At 43.6% G+C, this 20,138-nt stretch overlaps 1 protein-coding gene across 9 annotated transcripts in view; it reads right to left on the reverse strand.

Moving 5' to 3' along the window:
• CRTC3 (CREB regulated transcription coactivator 3) overlaps positions 1 to 20,138 on the reverse strand; it is a 103,283-nt gene that overhangs the window by 31,234 nt on the left and 51,911 nt on the right. For all 9 annotated transcript variants that reach the window (XR_010932506.1, XR_010932504.1, XR_010932505.1 and 6 more), the window contains exons 3-6: positions 12,187 to 12,306; positions 4,621 to 4,682; positions 3,230 to 3,292; positions 1,018 to 1,118 (exon numbers count right to left, since the gene is read on the reverse strand). Coding sequence is in view for 3 of the 9 variants with exons in the window: in XM_067697477.1 (XP_067553578.1) it covers positions 1,018 to 1,118; positions 3,230 to 3,292; positions 4,621 to 4,682; positions 12,187 to 12,306 (346 nt within the window). In the remaining 6 variants the exon portion in view is untranslated. The remainder of the gene's footprint in view (positions 1 to 1,017; positions 1,119 to 3,229; positions 3,293 to 4,620; positions 4,683 to 12,186; positions 12,307 to 20,138) is intronic.

Below are 20,138 nucleotides of genomic sequence, written 5' to 3' on the forward strand. Positions count from 1 at the left end.
TGGAACATTAATAGAAACCGAAGTAGTTCACCCACTTGTGGGGAGGGGCTGGTGAGTGAGGAGAGAAGGGAGAGAGGTGGGCAAGGGCCAGATCCTGGAGTCTGCGTCATTCCAAACTGAGAGATTTGGACTCTCTCTGGGAGGTGAGGGGGTGGCACTGAGATTTTAAGCAGGAGAGGAATATGATCAGATGTGGGTTCATTCTGGAAGCAGACAGCATGAATCTTTTCCCCACTCCTGGTCCCCGCTGGCCTCTCTCCACCCCTTTACTCACTCTGGCCCCAGGGAGGTGGAATGATGACCTGCAGCAAAGAGGGGAACAAGTGAGCGGGGGTGGGGGGGGGTGGGGGGGGCGTGCCGGCTCCACTCTGGCTCGCGCTCCTCCTGGCCAGGGGCGTGCCTTCCCTCGGAGAGCAGCCTCCCTGCCGGCCCTGCCCTGCAGTCTGACCTCGATGCTCCTGCAGGGGGCGCCCTGGGCCAGTGCTGCTGGCCACTGGGGGAGTCAGTCTCCCTCTGGGGTTCAGTCTTAACAGCCACAGACCCACAGAGAGAAGTCACTTCCTCTTGTCAGGAAGAAAGGTGGTATTTACCTCCACCCATCACTTCTACTTTTATTTCTCAGTTTGTCCAGATTCTGGATGGGAAAAAAGGACTTTCAGAGAACCCAACATAAAACTGGATTGGGAGGACATAAGACTGGAAATAAGGAGACCAGTTAGCAAGTTGTTATGAGTCCCTATAAAAATGATGAGGGCCTGAAAATGGAAGAGTGTGGAGTAGAGGAAGCTGGAGGGTCAAGAGATGCCAAGAAGAGAGAATTTGCAGAGGAAGAGGCAGGAGAGAAGCTCCATTCTTATTTCATCGTGAGCACACACACATCTCCCCTGCCAGGAGTTTTCCCCTGAGGACCACGAATCGGGGAAATGCACTTGCGGTTTAAGCTTTTCTCTCTCCCGGTTCCCATAGGACAGAATGAGAAGGCACAGATGCTGTTAGCATCGGGCCTGCATGTCTTACCCATGTATGAGGCAGGCCAGGCCGACTGGCCCCCTCCTCCATAGGGGTCCTGGGGCTTGGTGCTCAGAGCACTCGTGTGAAGAGCAGAGTCAGAATTGGTCCTAATGGGGGGAGGAGAGAGTCTGGCTGAAAATCCATTTTTCCTTAGTGAAAATGCAATGTTCTTTGCTGAAAATTACCAACAGGAAAGAAGGCAAGAATAACAGATTTGCAATCATCCATAAAATGAGGGGTCTGGACCTACCTGAAGTCCCTTAGATCAGTAACAGCCTCTGAGGATGGCCCATACCCAAAAGACTGTAATTTGTACTTGTATGATCTTTTCCTTTGAAGCTAATGGCATAATGATCTGGTTCAACAAGGCAGACCCTGGATTCACGGCTTCCTCTAAGAAACTTCCCAGTTTTCCTCACAACTCAGAAGATCGCTGTGATCAGTATATTCTCTGTGGCTGCACTAGCTTTTCCCCATCTGAGAATAACTCCTCCTATACGAAGGATCACCGATAGCAGTGACTCTCAAACCCTTCCAGGGAGAATGCAAGGTCAAGACAACTTTCAAAATAACCCTAATGTGTCCTTTGCCCTTTCACTCTCGCTCTCTCATGAGCACAGTAGTTTTCCAGCAGCCTTGTGACCTGTGATGTCACCGCAGGCTGAATGCACAAGCAGAGAATCGAGCTATCTTCAAGAGATTTGTAAAAGGTACAACAATGCCACTCTTCTCAGTAAATTTTTTTTGTTTCAGAAAATATAACTGTGCTTCTTAAAAAAAGATATTTATCGACATGTAATGAGTTTATTATTGTTATTTTATTTCTAAATGCATTTAATAAGTATCTTCTATAAATCTCTCAATTTAATTTCCAATATCAATAGCGAAATACAAACAAATATACTCACACAAACAAACACTGAGGGCCTCAGTGGCTTTTAAGATTGCAAAGGAGTCTTAAGACAAACATTTTGGGAACCGTTGAACTATAGCAAATTTCTGGAATTCTCCCAGACAGCTCCAATTTATATTTAGCTTCGACTCTAAGAGATATTAGTTACTTATCTCATCCAAGGGTCAAACTGTCTGCCATAAAAAGAACTTGTGAGAGACCTGAAATTAATCTAAAATGCTTCTTTGTGGGCTGTTCCAGGGGATGGCCTCCTGTGGCCACCAAGCCATGTGGCTTGACTGTGCACCATGGCTGTGTTGTGTTCAGACAAAGGGAGAGGCGGTTCAGAACCTACATGAAAAACAGGAAGAGTGTGGACTCTGGGATCAGAGAGCCCTGGGTTCAGATTCTAGCTCCTTTACAGATTCAAAAAGACTCAGGAGAATATCAATCAAATGCAGAGAGACAACTGGGAAAATCTGAATACAGACTGGGTATTAAATAATGTTAGAAATTACTGTTAATTTTGTTAAGTGTAATAATGGCATTGTGGTTATGTTTTTTTTAAAAAAGGTTCCTATCAGGCTTATACTGTTAGATATATTTACAGGTGAAATACTTTATCTGGCCGGTGCTGGGATGGGGGTGTGGGGGACGGCGGGGTAGAAATAGAAGCTGAAGGATGGGCACACGGAATTCTTATAACTATTTTCCTTTCCAACTCTTTTTTGTATATGTTAAAATTTTGCACTAATTTTTTTTTTTTTTTAAATCCCAGTTCCATCACATATTAGCTAAGTGGCCTTGGAAAAGTCATTTATAACCTCTTAGAACAGAAAATACTACTCATTCTTGTAGAATGTTATCAGGATCAAAAAAAATGACCTGTGTAGAACACTTACCACTGGGGTCCAGCTCCAAGTGATCATTTAATAGCTAATGTATATTGAATACTTACGATTCCCAAGTTCCTTATGTATCTTATTTAATCCTCACAACCACCCCTTGATATTGGCACTGTTATCTCCCTTTTTCAGATGAGTAAACTGAGGCATAGGGAAGCTACATAACTTGCTCAAGGTCACAGATTAAGAGAGGCAGACCCTGTTATCCACTCAGACCTCATGTTCTCACACTGCTGCAGTGTCCTGAGCAGACGTTCACGACCTGGTGGGAGATTTGGGTTCCTTTTTTTTTTTTTAAACACTTCATATAAACACAACTGATATAAACGTACTCTGGCAAATGGATGATATATTAGAAAACATCAGGACAATCAAGGCGACTGGCTTAAAGTTTATTTCTACTAGAAAACAAGCCATGTACCTGTTAAGTGCAGATGTTAGCCTGAACCCAGGGTGCTTCTCTTCCTTCCAAGGAGGCTGCTGCCTTTAAAAACCAGAATAACATAAAAAGAAAAAGAAGTTCAATATACGGGAAGCAAAGGAGAACCTCCGGCCTGGGTTTGAGAACTGGCTCCTCTATTAACCCAGCTGCAAGGCTGACCTCTCCAGTTCCTGTGATTTCTGATTTCCATGATTAAAACTATCACAAATCCATGGGAACAGCAGGAGCAAATGAGATAGCTGGGCACATAACAAGGTTTTTTTGTTTTTTTTTTAAAGGTCCAACAAGCACCTTTGAATGCCTTTTGAAATGTTTCAAATCTATGACCAGTTCCTCTCTGGGGATGTGAGGTCTTACTCCAGATGTGTGAAAAACTACCCCTTGTCACATACCCCGAGTGCGTGGAGTGTGTGCATGCGGGTGCCTGGCCGGACTGGAAGCAGAAATGCTGCAACCCCACACAGACTCCCATGAAGAGGAATATAACTGTTACAGTAGCCCAGTTTATGAAACTATGAATTTGACTAATCCTCCCGCTCTGGAAAGCCTAAGACAATTTTTCTTGAATACAAATTTTTAGAATCTCAATTTGGAGGTATCTTTTTATGATTTAAAACAAAATATTGTGCTTATCCTACAACCGTGGATCCCAAGATTCTTAAGCGCTGCTGAAAACCTACTTGAGGTAGGGGCCAGCTGTCATTCATCTTCATATCGATCTTTTCCAGGTCCTGACTACATTATCCACAGGAAGTGCTGCCACTGTTTGCCCCGAGAATGGACGGAGAATAGATCTCAACCGAGAGAGCTAAATTTTCTCAATACATACATTTCAAATGCCTCTTAAATCTGACTAGGTGATCTGAAAATGATACCATGCATCCACCGGATGTAACAATCTTTTCAGTTAATTTTATATTCTGTCACCCTCAGCATTCAAAAACACTCAACTTTTTGGTATATATTCTCTATATACAAAAATACTCAGAGAGACCCTTGGTCAAATCCACTATGCAAATTAGTTTTAGGAGCTTACTAAAGTCTTATGTTTCTTTCAGTAGCTTACCAAGACACGTTATATATTCAAATATAAGAATAAAAAATCAGAGTAGTATGTTGGTAATTGTATTCCAAATGTGTTTCTATTTGGTCTTTAAAATGAAGATCTAGATTGATTTAAATAACTTAATTTTAGACTTTCATATAAGTCTATGATTATACATGGAAAGACTTAAGTTTTATAAGAGAAAACAAGAGCCTGTGCTTTAGATTAGAAATTTCTAAAACAACATTCAAGGTGGATACAATAAAGCGAAACCATCCAAAAATAGCACATGCCCCTCCTATCTTTGAAAATAAGGCTTGCTTACCTTGGCCAACTCTCATCCAGGGGCTGCGAGGCGTAATTAGCTCCAAATGTACTACCATCAAAGTAGAATTTTCAATAAAGGAAAAATATAATGAATGGAAAGTTGAAGCAGAACTAAGAGGCTGGAATCGTGGGGAGTTCAACAACTTTTTTGGTTCTTATCTTTATCTCTACACCCGACATCTCTTCCTCCATGCTTTGTCTTATCAACTTCCTCTGGAAAAATCTATTCTATCTTCTAACCAGTGCCATCTCTGCATGATTCACATGGGGTGTTTCTTTTTTTTTTTTTCTGCCTGCCCAACATCTTTTACTTTCAAGAACTGCTTCCACCCCGATCCGAAACCTGGTAAGGCTGTCATTCTGTGTGGGCCTGCCTGCCCCACAAAATGTACACAGACCCAATATTTCCAGTCAAGGTAACTTATCCCCCTGTGACTGGTTCAGGGATGGGCTCATATACAAACAAGGGGGAAAAGGAGTGCCCCCAGCTGACGTGGTGAGCCCGAGGACCACATGGACCTGGGTTTCCCTCCCTGGAAGTCAATTCAGAGGTAGCCCCTCACAGATGCTGAATCTCGATGCTATTGTACAAACCCCTGGATCTAGCCCCTTGGGCTTCTAGTGACATAAGCCAATAAATTTCCTTTTTTCCAAGTTGAGGGTTTCTGTTTCTTATAACTAAAAGAGAGCGGCATTAGGTTTGTGGAGAAATGTGAACTTCCTTGGGTTGTCAGGGGCCCCGTTTTATAATTTCTGTATTCTTCACTGGGTCTAGCCTGCCTTAGAACATACTCCAGGTGAAATGGAAATACGGAAAAACAAATGTGATGCTACACTATACATGCTGAGCACAGTAGAGCCGTTTTGGTTAATTTAGTTAATTATACATATAGAATAGCCTTCTTAAAACATTTTAAATCATATTATTCTCCTGCTAAAAAATCTTCAATGATTCTGTATAAAGGAAGCCAGGGCTTCTGAGCTAGGGCTCAGAAGGAAATGGGAACCAACGGAGAAGGACCCTATCCTACAGGCAGAATCTGGCATTAGTAAAACATGGGCGCTAATGAACTCTTCATGAAATATTTCCTTTGCCAGAAGCATTAAGATCACAAGGTTCACTTCCTGTGTATTAGTTTTGTCATGTCTAGTTACCTTCTTTCTTAATCTGAATCTTAGTCAAGGCAATAAAACAGAGCTATTTTCAAAAGAGAGACCAGACATTTCTTCAACACCAAATATTAGGCTTAATGTATGCAAAGTACAGATGAGAACAGACTGCAGAAGGAGACAGAAGAGGAAAAGGTGATAAAGAAATAAGAAGGCCCTCTGAGAGGAAGCACAGCAGTATCTCAGTTGGCAGAGCCATTAGGGAGAAGGCATTGAGCCTTTCTCTTTCCTGCAGAGTTTGATGAATCTCTGTCCAGAAAAGATAAATTTCAGAAGCAGAAGTTTACCACTTCCCTCAGGACACTGCCACCCTTAAAGTCCTTAAGTCCACTTATCTGGAACCTGTAATACAAATTAGAATGCAGTGGTGTAATAGCAGTGCAATGATCAAACATCAATTATTTCAATGTTGAGGTGTAAGTCAGCATTTTAGCCTTTCTGATGTGTATTAACAACATGGAAATGTAGTAAATTCCTGAAATTTTAATATGAGTAGGCTGAGGCTTCAAAAGTTAAAAGATGTGACCTCTGAGCTCTCCCAGTTCTCACCATTCACATCTCACTTAATGGATATTCGAAAACCCAACAATTGTTGGCACCAAGAGAACCACTAATGTTAGTAACCACTAATGTCAATAGCTTACAGCTAAATTCAACAGAAGAAAACCTACAAAAGGTTTATTTGTTCTTCTGAAGATTTCAGAAAATTTTGTTCAGGTGGCTTTAATTACTCTACAACACTAATATGTCCTAAAGAACATCCTAAAGACAGAAAAAATACCCTTATTTGCAAACTTGAATTTACCATTTAATTCAACAAACATTTCTAGAGTGCTTGCTAGCTGCCAGCAAACAAACAGAACAGCAGCAGAGGTGACAGGGTTTTTAACAAGCCAGATCAGCTCCTCACCCAGCACTACATTAGTTAAGCCTAAGTCAAAAAACAGTCTCACAGGGACTTCCAGTGGTTGAGACTTTGCCTTCTGGCACAGGGGGTGCAGGTTCGATCCCTGGTTGGGGAGCCGGGATCCCACATGCCTCCCGGCCAAGGAGCCAAGGCATGGAATGGAGGCAGTATTGTAGCAAATTCCATGAAGACTTTATAAATGGTCAACATTAAAAAAAAAAAATCCAAAAACAAACAATCCCACATTATAATGGGCCTTTTTATTTATCCCCCTGTGCACTCCTCTTCTGGCTCCTCCTCTTCTGCCTTCAACCCTGATGGTCCAGAGTTTCTGTGACCTCACAGACTCTCAGCCCACATCTGCTTACAGGATGGGGAGGAGGGTCTCCGTATCATGCGTGCCATGTAGAGTGGGAGCAGGGCGAGAGGCTGGGGACTCCGGGCACAGCCACTTTGGGAAGAGTGTCCTGCCTTCCATGCTCACCTTGGTTGGTCCCACCTATGCCTCTGGCTCCATCCATCATCCACAGTCCAGTAACTCATAAATCCATACCTCCAGCTCCCAACAGTTCTCATGAACTTCAGGCTCAAATTTCCAACTGCCTACTCAGCTTCTCCACCAAAAGTACCTCAAATTCTACCTAAAACCCCACTCATCATCTTGCCTCTCGCCTGCTCGTCTTGCTAGGAGTCCATCGTATGTAATGGAGGGTGCCATCCACCCAGGTGCTCCAGGTGGAAATGCCAGTCATCCCGGGCTGCTCTCTCTCTCCCCAAGTCCCTGCAGTTCTGTAGCGGAGAATCCTTCCCCTCGTGCTCCTGCCTCAGTCCATCGACAAGGGGGCTCCTGCTCCTTCTCAGCTCGGGGAGGGTCAGAGGGAAAGTTCTCACGCACTCTTTCCCAAAGGAAGGGGAGTAGCCCTTCTGCTGATATGACAGGACACCTGCTGGCCCATTTCCCCATGGGTGGGGTCACTGAGCCTCAGAAGCTCCAAACAAGTCCGACCCTGTCTCTTTCTTGTGCTGCCTGCTCGTGGCTGGTGAGCACAGCCGGGTTCTTCTTTTGGCTTCCTGTTCCTATGAGGTAAGGGCACCCGGGGCAGGGCTCAGGAACTGCCTTCTTGAGCAGCCTAGGGGCGACCATGTTCTCTCCTGCCCTCTGCAACTCCGTGCTCCTCCAGGCGCAGAGTTTGTGGGGCAGGTTCATGATGGTCCACGCAGCTGGTGGGGTAAGTGAACTCCAGGTCTGGTGGGTTAATAGAACCCACCCACCAAGACAAGTGCCAGGGTCAGATTTAACATATAAAACTGACCACAATTTGGTTCCTTCCTAATTTCTCAACCATGTCTTCACCATCGCTCAACTTCCTCTTGTCCTTTTACCTCCAACTATGTCCTGCCAGAATACATCTAAAAGTCAAACATGAAGGGAGGTACATGAGTGAGATCTTTTTTGAGTCCCTGTGTGTATGAAAATGTCCTCCTGTTTACCTCAGCATGCGAGTGACAAATAGGCGGCATGTGGGATTTTGAAGTCTGACTATTTTCCCCTTAAAACTCTAAAAACTAGCATTTCCTTATCCTCCAAGATGGAAATCTTTAATGGGTGGTAGGTAAAAACTGGATTTTGTGATCAACTAAGTTTTGGAAACCCTGGATTAAAGACAAGAAGTTTCTTAACTGCCAGGCTTCTCAGACCCCTAATATAAACTGTGAAGCTTCAAGAAGATACAGAGAACCCGACATTTCTCAAATATAATAGGCAGTGCATTTCAAAGAAACGGTGTTCTATAAACTGACATCCTAAAATTTTCATCTCATTGTATGAAAAGAATCAAAGCAAGGCCTATTCCAAAGAGGAAAGCCATTCCTAACTTTGGCAGGTCTTAAGGCATCTCTTCATGACTGTTCACCCTAGTTTTCTGGACACAATATACTCTCAAACCTTGTTGGGAATGTAAATCAGAAAATTTCTAAACATTTGTTTTTCTTTCTTCCTAAAAACACATCTCTTTTAGAGGAAGGCGTTTCTTATGATTCTTCAGTGTGTCCCCCTTTTCTTCAATGTATTATCCACAGGTCTGAGATAATATTATATTTGCTGTAAATTTATGTTAATAGCTCAGAAATTCAACAGGATGGTGTTTGGGATACATGTTTGCTGCCTTTCAGGAGTGAGAAGGGCTGCTGAAGACATGAGCAGCTGCAGGAAGGTAGGAGAGCCTCTCCTCCGAGTTCTCAGGCCCAGGCCCCCAGCTGGGGACCAGGCAGCGCCTCTCTGCTGCCCTGAGTACAGTCCTGGGCCAGATCTCAGGTGGGCAGTGCCCTGGTCTCTGCTTCTGGCGGCCGCCATGCCAACAGCAGAGCCCAGAGCCCACTGTGCCAGCCTTCCCTGCTACGGTGGCCGCCCACTGCCCACCGCGGGAGGAATGCCCTTGTGCCAGATCTCCGCTGCTTGTGGTGCCCACACTGTTAACAATGTTCATTTGAGATCATAGGACTGAACCCTTCTCTAAGTCACTGTGCGCGTTCTAAAATAACACCCAAGCCAAGAAACAGCTGGAAGAAGAAAATTCTGAATACATTTCTTTTCTTTGTTCTAGCAAAGATTCAAACCGGTGTTAATACTTCCGAATAATAAAACTTCATTAAGGAAGTAATAGATCGGTGAGAAAGGCAACCATTTTAAGCAAATTATTGCAAAATCAAATGAATGCAGGCCAGGAAAGGAAAGATGGAATTGCAGCCCTCTTCCCCAACTTCTCCTGAATATATTCATATCTTCGACATAAAATCATCCCACTTTTATATTTTACTAGGAGCTCAAGGTCCCTTGATTCTTCAAGAGACTCTCTGTTTATTCATGGGCAGGCCTACGCTAAAGAACTCTTTTGAGTCAGCAGATGTCAGTCCCAGGACCCCCGTTAGGTGCTTCAGAGAGACATCTCATGGTCGGTGAATCAGACTTGCACTGTCTGATGAACAACTTTAATTCATCTGTATATTTATTTGGTTCTTGCTTCTCCTGCCCTTAGGAGTTGATCTGCTTTGCTGCTGCTCTCATGAATTGACCCGTATACACAGTCAAGTTCTAACCTATGACTTATTACCTGAAAAGAGATAGAGTCACCTGAACAGACAGTGAAGTCTTCCCTCCGGCACTTTGCACAAGCTGTTCGCTCCACCTGAAACATCTCCTCCCGGCTGTCTTCCTCCCTGCATATCACAACCACCTGAAGTTATTTTCCTTTAATAATTTTTTCTTTTTTTTTTTTTCACCTGTTTGTTGTCTGTCATCTCCCACAGGACTGTAAACTCAAGAAGGCAGGGACACGTCTGTCTCATACACCTCTGAGTCCCCAGTGCTTAGAACAGTACCTTGTACAGAGAAGGGGCTCTGTGAATACCTGTTAAATAAATAAACATGCTATCCCCTCACTTGTTACCTATCCTTCAAGCCTCGGATTTTCCTCTGGGATGCCTTCTCCATCTCCCCAAGACTGGTGCAGGCTGTGCTACTCTGAGCTTGCACAGCCCCTAAGCTGCATCACCTGCAGCTCACCACACTGTGCTGACACCGTTCGCTTGGCCAGCTGCCTCTCCCACTGAACTACAAGCAACTTGAGGGCAGGGACTACGTTATGTTTCCCATGATATCTATAGTGTCTAAATGGTGCCTAACACTAACTGTTAAGTGAATGAACATTTTTCTCCGTTGCTTTTCTTCAATCTCCTCCTCTTCTAGACAGTCCTCTAGTTTAAAAAGCTGTGAGTATATGCATATATTTAGACTATACTTGCTGCAAAAAGGATTTGAAATAGCTATAAATATATCTATATGTATTATAATATTCAGAGAGAACACCTACAAGGGAAAGAGGGAATTGAGAAATTAGAAAAAGATACAATGTTAGTTACATCAAGAAACACTCTTTTACTTGAAAATTCCAAGCAATTTAGACAATGGTTCCAGGTACTACTCCACCCGCACACATGTGAATTAGCTGAAGTACTGCCTGAATTCTCCTTTCCTTTTGCATTCTATGTAAAAGTTACTACACATTCCAGAAAGGAATTTGAGGGGTATTGGTGGTTAAATGGTAGAATTCTCGCCTCCCAGAAAGAAATTGGAAAAATTAGTTATCAACTTAATTTTCCCAGATAATGGTCACATGATACACAAAATTAGAAGTCAAGGTATCTCAGTGGACCAAATGTGGTGTGTCCCTGGGGGTGGAAGAGAGGAGAAGTAAACATTCATTGGGGTCATTACCCTCGCCTCACATTGACAGAAAACTGCAAGAAGCCCAAGGGCAAGAGAAGCAGTGGTTTCCTCTGTGCGACCCCCCCACCCCCACCCCCGCCCCCACCCCCCCGCAACTCCTCCCAGGGGGTCTCTCTTGAGTGTGGTCCTGGGGACCACTGAGTGCTGTAGCGAGGGAGGGGCTCAGGCTGGGGGGTCAGCTTGACCTGGGCTGAATCTGGGCCCCTCCAACCTCAGCAGTGGAATTTTGGGCAAGTTACTCTGACACTCAGTTTCCTCATTGGAAAATGGGGGTTAAAAAAAGTAAACTGCTCAGTAAGTATTGAGGACTAAATGACATATGAACTGCCCAGCACAGTGTCTGGCATGGGTAGGTGCTCAGTAAACATAAGCGTCCTCCCCCCACTTCCTGGTTTCTAGGCTGGTGAAGCGAACTCTACCATCACTGCCAGGAATCCAGCTCTGCAGTAAGACTTACCCCGCCTTTCTCGTCTTCCTCCACCCCTGCGGGTGAGAAGAGTGAAGTGAGAACTCAGGCCCTCCTCCCACAAAATCCAGCTCAGGTCTGTTTCCAAAAGCCCTGAGCACAATGCTGGACCCCGAGCAGCACACCCCACTCTGGCCTCAAAAATAAAATTGTCAGATGAATTCACAATCTCCTTTTTTTCTTCCTACTTAATAGCATAGGATTTGGTGTGAGTGAATATCACTACGTAAGATTTTCCTAAATACCAGCTTTATATTTTAGTTGTCATCTATTGAGTTTGAAACTCCATAAATAGAAAATCATATAAAATTTCTTCTGTAAGTTCTAGCAGCAGGTCAGTGGGTCAACAGAAATAAAAACAAATCACCTATCTGTCTGTTTGTTTTGGCTGGACAGATTAAATCTATCTAACCTGATTCAAAGTCACGTTTAATTTTGACTGCTGATTTCTGAAGAAAATGCTGAGAAGGCCTTGCAGTGGGGCTGAATTACATGTTGTTTATGTTCAGTTACTTCATTAAACTGAACTTTATTGACACTTTCATAAAGTAAACATCTACAATGATCCTTCCAATTTTTACCTGCGGAGATGTTTCTGGTTTCCAACTCACTTATTTTTCTTGCCTCTGTTCATCAGATAAAATGAAGATTTTGAGGCCAAAGGGGAATGACAGGGAAGATACATCCTGAAAACCTTTCAAAACTTGTCCTCTCCTCAGACAATGAAAAAGGATATTTGTCGTCCTGGCTTGTCCCCAGACCGTCGGTGGAGGGGGTGGAAGCGGGTCCGGGACGGCCTCTCCACCAGCCCATGGTGGCGGGTTCCGCGCACGCTGTCAGCTGGGTGGAACGCCGGCTGTGGAGAGAAGGGAGAGAGTTGGCCTGTGACCGTGACATTGCCACTCACCCTCAAGAACACCAACTGATCACAACAACAGATGACAAGGCTGACTTTATAATTTTACTGGTGTCTATGACTGTGCCTTGAGTCAAGGTAAATAAAATGCAGCACATGGAGCTGTTTCTACATCATTACAGAATAATTTAAAATAGTCTTTAGTGTGTGAAGATGAAAGCTGAAAGAATGATATATTAAAAGTTGTCACAATTTGGAGACTATGGACTCATACATCAAATCCCAGGAATTAGGAGATAAGCATGAAATATAAAAGAGGTATACTTAAGACAGAAGCGAACTGAGTACCTACAGCGTGCAGTGTTCAGAAACATAGATGTGGCATCCAGAAATAAAATGGGATACCTCCTGGGGACTGGGGACTACTTGCTCTATACGGTGTCTTTTTATATTTTTGATTGACTCGACAATGTTTAAAAATTGAGGTTTGGGGCTTCTAGTGAAAAATCTGAACATCTTGGCCACACTGGTCCCAAATTCCCACTTGGCAATGGGGACTGAAATTGAGAGTAGCTGACTTCTTATGTTAGACATCTGAGTTTGTGACCCCTGAGTCAAGGCGAGAAAAAAGAATACTACCTGAATACAAGTGGGAAACACACAACTCATTATCAACTCATTTATACCCCAAATGGTACAAATGAAAATACAAACAGATTCAAGATAAATCCATGGTCAATAAATACAAAATCTTCTATTAATGGAGGCTTGGGTGACATTCTTAACATTTTTGAGTTTGGCATGATAAAAGGCAACCTTTTTTTTTTTTTAACATCTTTGTTGGAGTATAATTGCTTTACAGTGCTGTGTTAGTTTCTGCTGTATTACAAAGTGAATCAGCTATATGCATACGTATATCCCCATATCCCCTTCCTCTTGTGTCTCCCTCCCATCCTCTTTATCTCATCCCTCTAGGTGGTCACAAGCAAAAACCAAATCCTAGGCTGGACCATTCTACCTCACATAATGGGGCAATGTGTATACAATATTATGCCAGAGATGTTTGTGAAATACATGAAAACAGATTTTCTTTTATGTAAACTGAATCATATGTCAAATACCTAGCTTACTATGAAAGGAATCCTCTGACGGAGTATGTCTTTCTGGGGGAGCTTCTTTTAGTTAAGAATTGGTCGCTAATTTTTCTTTGTTATAAACACACAGATTTTCTTATATCGGATTTGGGAATGACTCCTATTTCTCCCGAGTGGACTGATAAAATGTCTGGACTAGTTTAGTTGAACAGTTCTGTCAGCAAAGGGTCCCAGGTCCCAGCCTGTCTCAGTTCTCTAGTTTTACAATCCAAATCTATTAACTCCTAAAATAAAGAGATCTTACTGAGGAACAACCTCTGGTACTGGAAGAAAAACATCCATTGTGATAGGTAAGATGGATGTTGATCTCAGACAAGACAGCACACTAATCTAGGGAGTGATAAGTTGAAACACCTTTGTTAATCAAGAGGATGAATACCCAAGGCACACTTTATCAGGACCTGCTTACACAGCAGACATAATTTTTAAGAGACAGATTACTTTGTTCCAGGATAAAAGAAAAGGGAGGACTCTCTGGTAATAAAATCACACGAATGTTAACTGTACTTGAAAATAACATTTTCCTCTAGGAGTCGTAGAGCACAACTACTGCCAGACTGAGCTCCCAGAGGCCAGCCTACAGAAGGGGCACCGAGGGTCTTTAGAAGGGGATCCAAGGGGACTTCCCCGGCGGTGCAGTGGTTAAGACTCTGTGCTTCCACTGCAGGGGAACTGAGATCCCGCATGCCGCACGGCGTGGCCAAAATAATAAAATTAAAAATAAAGGGGGGGGATCCAAAAAGCAGAAAGCTCTTGGAATGTCTTCTGAACTTCCTACTACACATATATTTTCTATTTACACTAGCCTGTTTTGCCTTAACCCCTGCTGGCCCAGATCCTCTATTATTACTTGGACTCAGTGTGTGTGTGTGTGGAGGGGGATATCTCTGGCCACATTTGAAATTTTCTTCTCTTCCTCACCGTGGCACAAGTTCAACTCTCTGCCCCTGTAGTAGCTGATCTTCTTCCACACTATATTTGACTTTAGCCCTCTCAACTCACAGGGTCTTGCCCATCAAATGAACTAGAGCAGTTCAGCCCAGGAAGCTGGAACTGGAGGAGGTTTCACAGTGAAGGAGTCTGTTAAACACTATGGTGTTTGGCAGTTGGCCTAAGTCTCTGGATCCCAGAAAGCTAGGGACAAACAGACACACAGTTCTCCTGTTCCCACCAACTTCCAATCTCGTCCTTGATAAGAGCTAAAATTCTGTTATTTAAAAATGTATTTCTTAAGCTAACTTTAATACAAAAAAGAAATAAAACCCTACCACCCTGAAGGTCAAGTACTTCATTTTTTCTGTTCCTTTTCAAGTTTTATCCATAGTTTTTACATGGTGGTACCCATAGCACATTTACTTTTGTGATCTATTTTCCGTACTTAACATTTTGTAAACAATCTTCCATATATTATGTAATCCTTACAGTTATTAATTCAATAAGCATACAGTATTTCATTTCCAACATCCATAAGGCCAAAACTCCATTATACAGTTCAAAGAACTTGTGGTTTGGAATCAAAGAAAACAGTCTCAGTCCAGAATCTTCCACTTACTAACAAGTTACTTCGTTTGTCTTCCTTATCTGTAAAGTGGAAATGATCATCTGATAACTTCCTCACAGGCTTGTTGAGAAAACGAAATTAGATTATGTGTGTGAAAGCTGCTTGATCCCAAGGAAACTGGGTGTTACAGACTGAACTGTGTCCCCCAGAATTTGTGCATTAAAGCCCTAATCCCCAATGTGACTGTATTTGGAGATGGGGTCTTTAAGGAAGTAATTAAGGTTAAATGAGGTCATAAGGTAGGATCTAATCCATAGGACTGGTGTCTTCTTCTTCTTTTTTTTTTTTTAGGACTGGTGTCCTTTTAAGAAGAGGAAGAGACACCAGGAGGACACGCACACAGATGAAAGGCCATGTGAGGACAAAGCAAGAAGGCAGCCATCTGCAAGCCAGGAAGAGAGTCCTCAATAGAAACCAAACTACCAACACCTTGATTTTGAACTTTGCAGCCTCCAGAACTATGAAAAAATAAATTTCTGTTGTTTAAGCCACCCAGTCTGTGGTATTCTATTAGGGAAGGTCAAGCAGGCCAATACACTGGGCATCAGAAGGAGGATGGATATCCAGGTGGTGGGACACTGGAGAGCATCTTGTGAAAGGTGAGGCCACCCTGCAGAGCCCTTCTGTGGACAGCAGGAGTGACATCATCGTTAGGGGCATCCTCCAGCATTCTGAGCCTCCCACACCCATCTGCTGCCCATGCCATGTCACCTCTGAAAGCTGCAATCTGGGATGAATGCCTAAAAAGAATGTTGGCAGGGCCTTGTGACTTGCTTTAATCAATGGATCATGAGCACACGTGATATACATTTTGTCCAAACAGAAACTCTCACACCCTTCCTTCTGCCATGAGAATGCCATGTCCCAAAGAGCGGATGCTGCTTCAACCTCAGTTGCAGAAGGGGAAGATACAGGGAGGAGAGCACAGCAGGGAATATGAGTGAAAAACAAAGGTTTGCTGAAAGTTTTTGAATTGGTTGGTACTGTAGCAAAGCTGACGGATGTGGCAGTGATGGCAGAGAGACTGCAGTGAGATGGAGAGTCCTGCTTTTCACGAAGAGCAACGAGGGAAGTGTAAAGTCAAAAGAGCCTGCAAATTGGTGCCTACATGTTTTAAGGAGGGCCTCAGGCTCAGGTTCTGACAAGCACCACCCGATCTGAAAACGTGGGACCCAGACACTAAGTAGAGAAGACAGGACTCCTGCACACCCGTATACAAAAGCTCCTCCACACTGATATCTGGGATCCGGTGCTGGACTACCCATAGGTAGACCGAGCACATTCTTAGGATACAAGCAAGAAAAGGACAACACAGAAGAGGAAGACTCTATTTGAGAGACTGTCCAATAACATTCAAAGTATTCAGTGTGGGAAAAATCAGAATTTAGCTGGATTTCCTTATCTTTTTGTTTGTTTGTTCTGGATGGCGTAACAGTTTTTATTCTGAAATACATAGGGATGGGAGGTCCAATAAACGCTTCAAGGCCCAGGCCAGCATTGGTCTTACTGCAGGGCCCCAGGCACTAGAAAGCGGATGGGAACCGCACATGGGGAGTGGCAGTGTCCTTGCTGGCTGCCTGAGGTAATGCAGGGGTGAGGGTTAGCACCAGGAGGCTCTCAGTAGGAAACTGAGCAGTGAAGGGGTGGCCAGAGAATTCTGTTTCACATTGTGACTGAATTGCCAGGGCCTGAGCATGGAGAGGAATGACCGAGTGGTAACCCAAGGCAGGGGAAAGGTGGATTCTGGGCTTAGGTCCCCAAATCTGAGAGAGGGTAGACTAGGTGGAGCACAGACCAAACACCAAGGTTCCACGGACCTCAACAGTGAAGGACAATGAGGCCGGGGTGGGAGGGTACAGGTGCTTCCTGAGTTGGCAAGTAGCTAGCCATAGGCAATTCTTACTTAGTTTCTGTGGCTGGGCTTTGGGGGGAGGAGGCGAATTCAAAGCAGTTCAAGGTACTTCTGGGAATTGAATGTCCACTTGCAGAGAGCCCCCGTTTCAGGCTCTCCCCGTTTTGCAGAATTGCATGCTCCTGATTGCTTCTGAAAATACCTCTACATGGATGGCAAATTGGTTCAGGTTTCCAGGTATTAGGGTGGCTGATAGGGCGGGGGCGACATGGCTAATGCTGATAGCGGAACTCTTTCCGAGATGAAACAGGACATGTGAATCCTCCAAAAGAAGCAGCGTTGTGGATTTGCAGGGCAACGGCAGACAGGACCACACTCCCAGAGCACTCCCCCCAAGGACCGAGACCTCACGCAGGTGTCTTTACATGCAGCACCATATGCAGTCACCTCACATCACCTGTGAAAGCTGCAGCCTGGGGTGAATGGCTGAACGTGGCAGCTGGATTTCCTTACCTTTCCTGGGAGGAAGATTACTTCCTCTAATTAGACACTATTGATCTATCAATGTGACCTACATTTGCATTGATTCTTTTAGCAGACGTACCCCATCACTGGCAGATCATTAAGTTTGTGGCTAATTAGAAACCCCAGATCTTTCTTACATGACTAACAAACCACAAGCAGATTCCTACTACTAAGCCCATGTTTAGTCATGGAATGAGCTGAAGTTTGAGAATTGGAGAGCTGCTTATTGCCAACTCAAGGAGACTGTCATTATTAAAGGTATATATGCTATAGCATATTCTTTATACGTGAATGACCAAGCCACACTTCTTTCTTGCAGCAAAATCAATTCTCACTTACAGCTGTATTTCTATACGATGTTATTAAAAAAAGGAGAAATGTAATTTGCAACTTCTCTCAAGTGAAATATAGATTTCTAAATGCTAGTAGGATGGCCAAGTACATTCCTGCACTGTAAGAAGTTCTACTGAGTTTTTAAAAATATATTTAAAACATTTGAGAAGACAGAGATTAAGCATATTAATGGTTCCTCTGAAAAGTCTTGATCCAGAATACCATAACCTCAGTATCTTTACAAGGGGATGCCCAATCACTATCTCAAACAGAAACAATTCCACATAAGACAACTCTCAGTAGCTTCATTTGTAGACATTATGATAACTAAAGCGCAAGAAAAAAAAAAATCCTGTCAGAGCAACAGATATTTTTCTGGAATACCACTGTCAATACTAGAAATACATACTGACAGGAGTTGCACTGGATGTGATGATACCGTTATTTTACGGTATGAGGACAATGTGCTAGCCTGAACCAGGGGTCATTTATGTGACAACTTCACCCACCTCAGCAGCAAACCAGGAAGCAAAGAGAGTCTCTAAGCAACAAAAACAGAACCCTCCAGGAGAGCACTTGGAAGGGAGCCCCTCAGGTTCTCCATTACACCTTACCTGAGCCTAATAAACTGGACCACCTGGCTTTTCAGCCCAGAGCAGGTGAAAATAAGGTGGGGATGAGCAACACAAGGGAACAGGGCTGCTGGCTTATCAGAGTGATAAGCAAAAGGACTGCTGACCATAATGGAATCCAGCTTCGTGCTTTCCTTCTACAGATGAGAAACCAGGACCCAGAGAGATGAAGTGATTTTTTCTCACCGTCACACAGCCTGGCAACTTGAACTCAGGATTCTGAGTCTCCTTCAGGGTTCTCTTCACCTCACCATTTTGCCTCCTTTGCTCAGTCACCCACACAAAATCATTTATTTTTGAGATTGTAAGTGGATTTTTGCTGACATATACAGAAAAAATAAAAAATATTTTTCCAGAAATGTTCCAGACAAAATTTTATTATGTTCTCATAAATCTACTGACGACCCAAGATTCAATTAAAGGGTAAGAGCCCTGCTAGGGTATCTGGCTATCTTGCAGTATAAACAGCATACTTACCTTTTATATTGGATCCAACAGTCTCATTTGGGGTAAGTGTCCGACAATATTTTATAAAGGTTAGCTACAAGTCCCAAGGCTATTTATTGACCTTCCCATGCTTCCTCCTACAGAATTAAAATGCTACCTCAATCCTTCTAAATAACTCTATATATTTGAGCTCCCATCTGTTTCCCTCCTCCCCAGTAGAGCTAGAGGTGGAACAGGAGACTGGGTAGAAGTTTAACAGATCATAAAGGCACTACTACACATGGTGTGTTAATGCTTGGCTCTGAGGTAACCCTCGCACTCACTAATTTGCTCTACAGGACCTCCAGCCCGCCCACAATGCTGTTTAGCTCTTCTTTCGATCATGAAAGACTAACCCCTGGTTCTGAATACATTTCTCTGGGGGGAAGACTGGAGACTTTAAAAGGGCAGGAAGGCAGATTCCCTGAGTTTGCAGCGCTTCTTATTTATATGCAGGCTATAGTTAATGGGCGACGTTATAGGTCCCCTCTTTTAAAAAAGAGTCTAACAAAGGGACAACTGTGCCTCTCTTGGGAACCCAGCCACATTCCAGGATCATTCCAGCCACAGCCAGGGCTTCCTTTGGTTCTCATGATGAAGGGAGGGAGGGAGTCAGGAAGACCTGCCCACTGCAAAGAAGAGGCTATTAATTCATTCCCTGGGGGCTAAATGGAGCATTTTAATTCTGCCTTACAAAACGAGCAGAATAAAAAGGATTTCATAGCTTGGTTAGAGACTCTATTATATCACCATCAAAACAAAACAAAACAACCTTAAAATATAATTCAAAATACTTTACAAATCTCCAGGATCAGACGTGCCAGCGCTCTGCCAGCCCTCCCTGACCTCAGCTCCCCAGCCTCTTCCTTTGCCCTCTGCAGTGTTAAAATTGGGCAGCAGCTGGTGCTCAGCCACGCCAGTGGGCTAGATCTTGAGTTCACAAAACTGTAAGGCTCCTAACTTCTGGGAATAAGGTAAGGCTTTTCTCCCAGCAGGTGGCCAGTGCTACACTATCTTCAGGCTGGTCTTAGTCCAGTTTCACAGGGTACTTTGACTCTCAGAGCCCCTGAATCACCTGAGTGGGTAGTTTTTATTTTATTTTTAACATTGAGACCATGCCTTTTTTGCCAACTGAATTTGGGATCCAATCTTCTCCCAAGGACCAAATGAGTCCTGCTGTGAGGATGAAAAGAAGCTACAAAGAGCAGAGCAGAGCAGAGAAGGTGCTGGCACCCAAACCTTCTAACCTGTGACATGGCCTGTCACCACATCTGTATCCCATGTGTTGC

This window comes from Pseudorca crassidens, chromosome 1 (genome assembly GCF_039906515.1).
Source record: "Pseudorca crassidens isolate mPseCra1 chromosome 1, mPseCra1.hap1, whole genome shotgun sequence".
Classification (NCBI taxonomy): Eukaryota; Metazoa; Chordata; class Mammalia; order Artiodactyla; family Delphinidae; genus Pseudorca; species Pseudorca crassidens.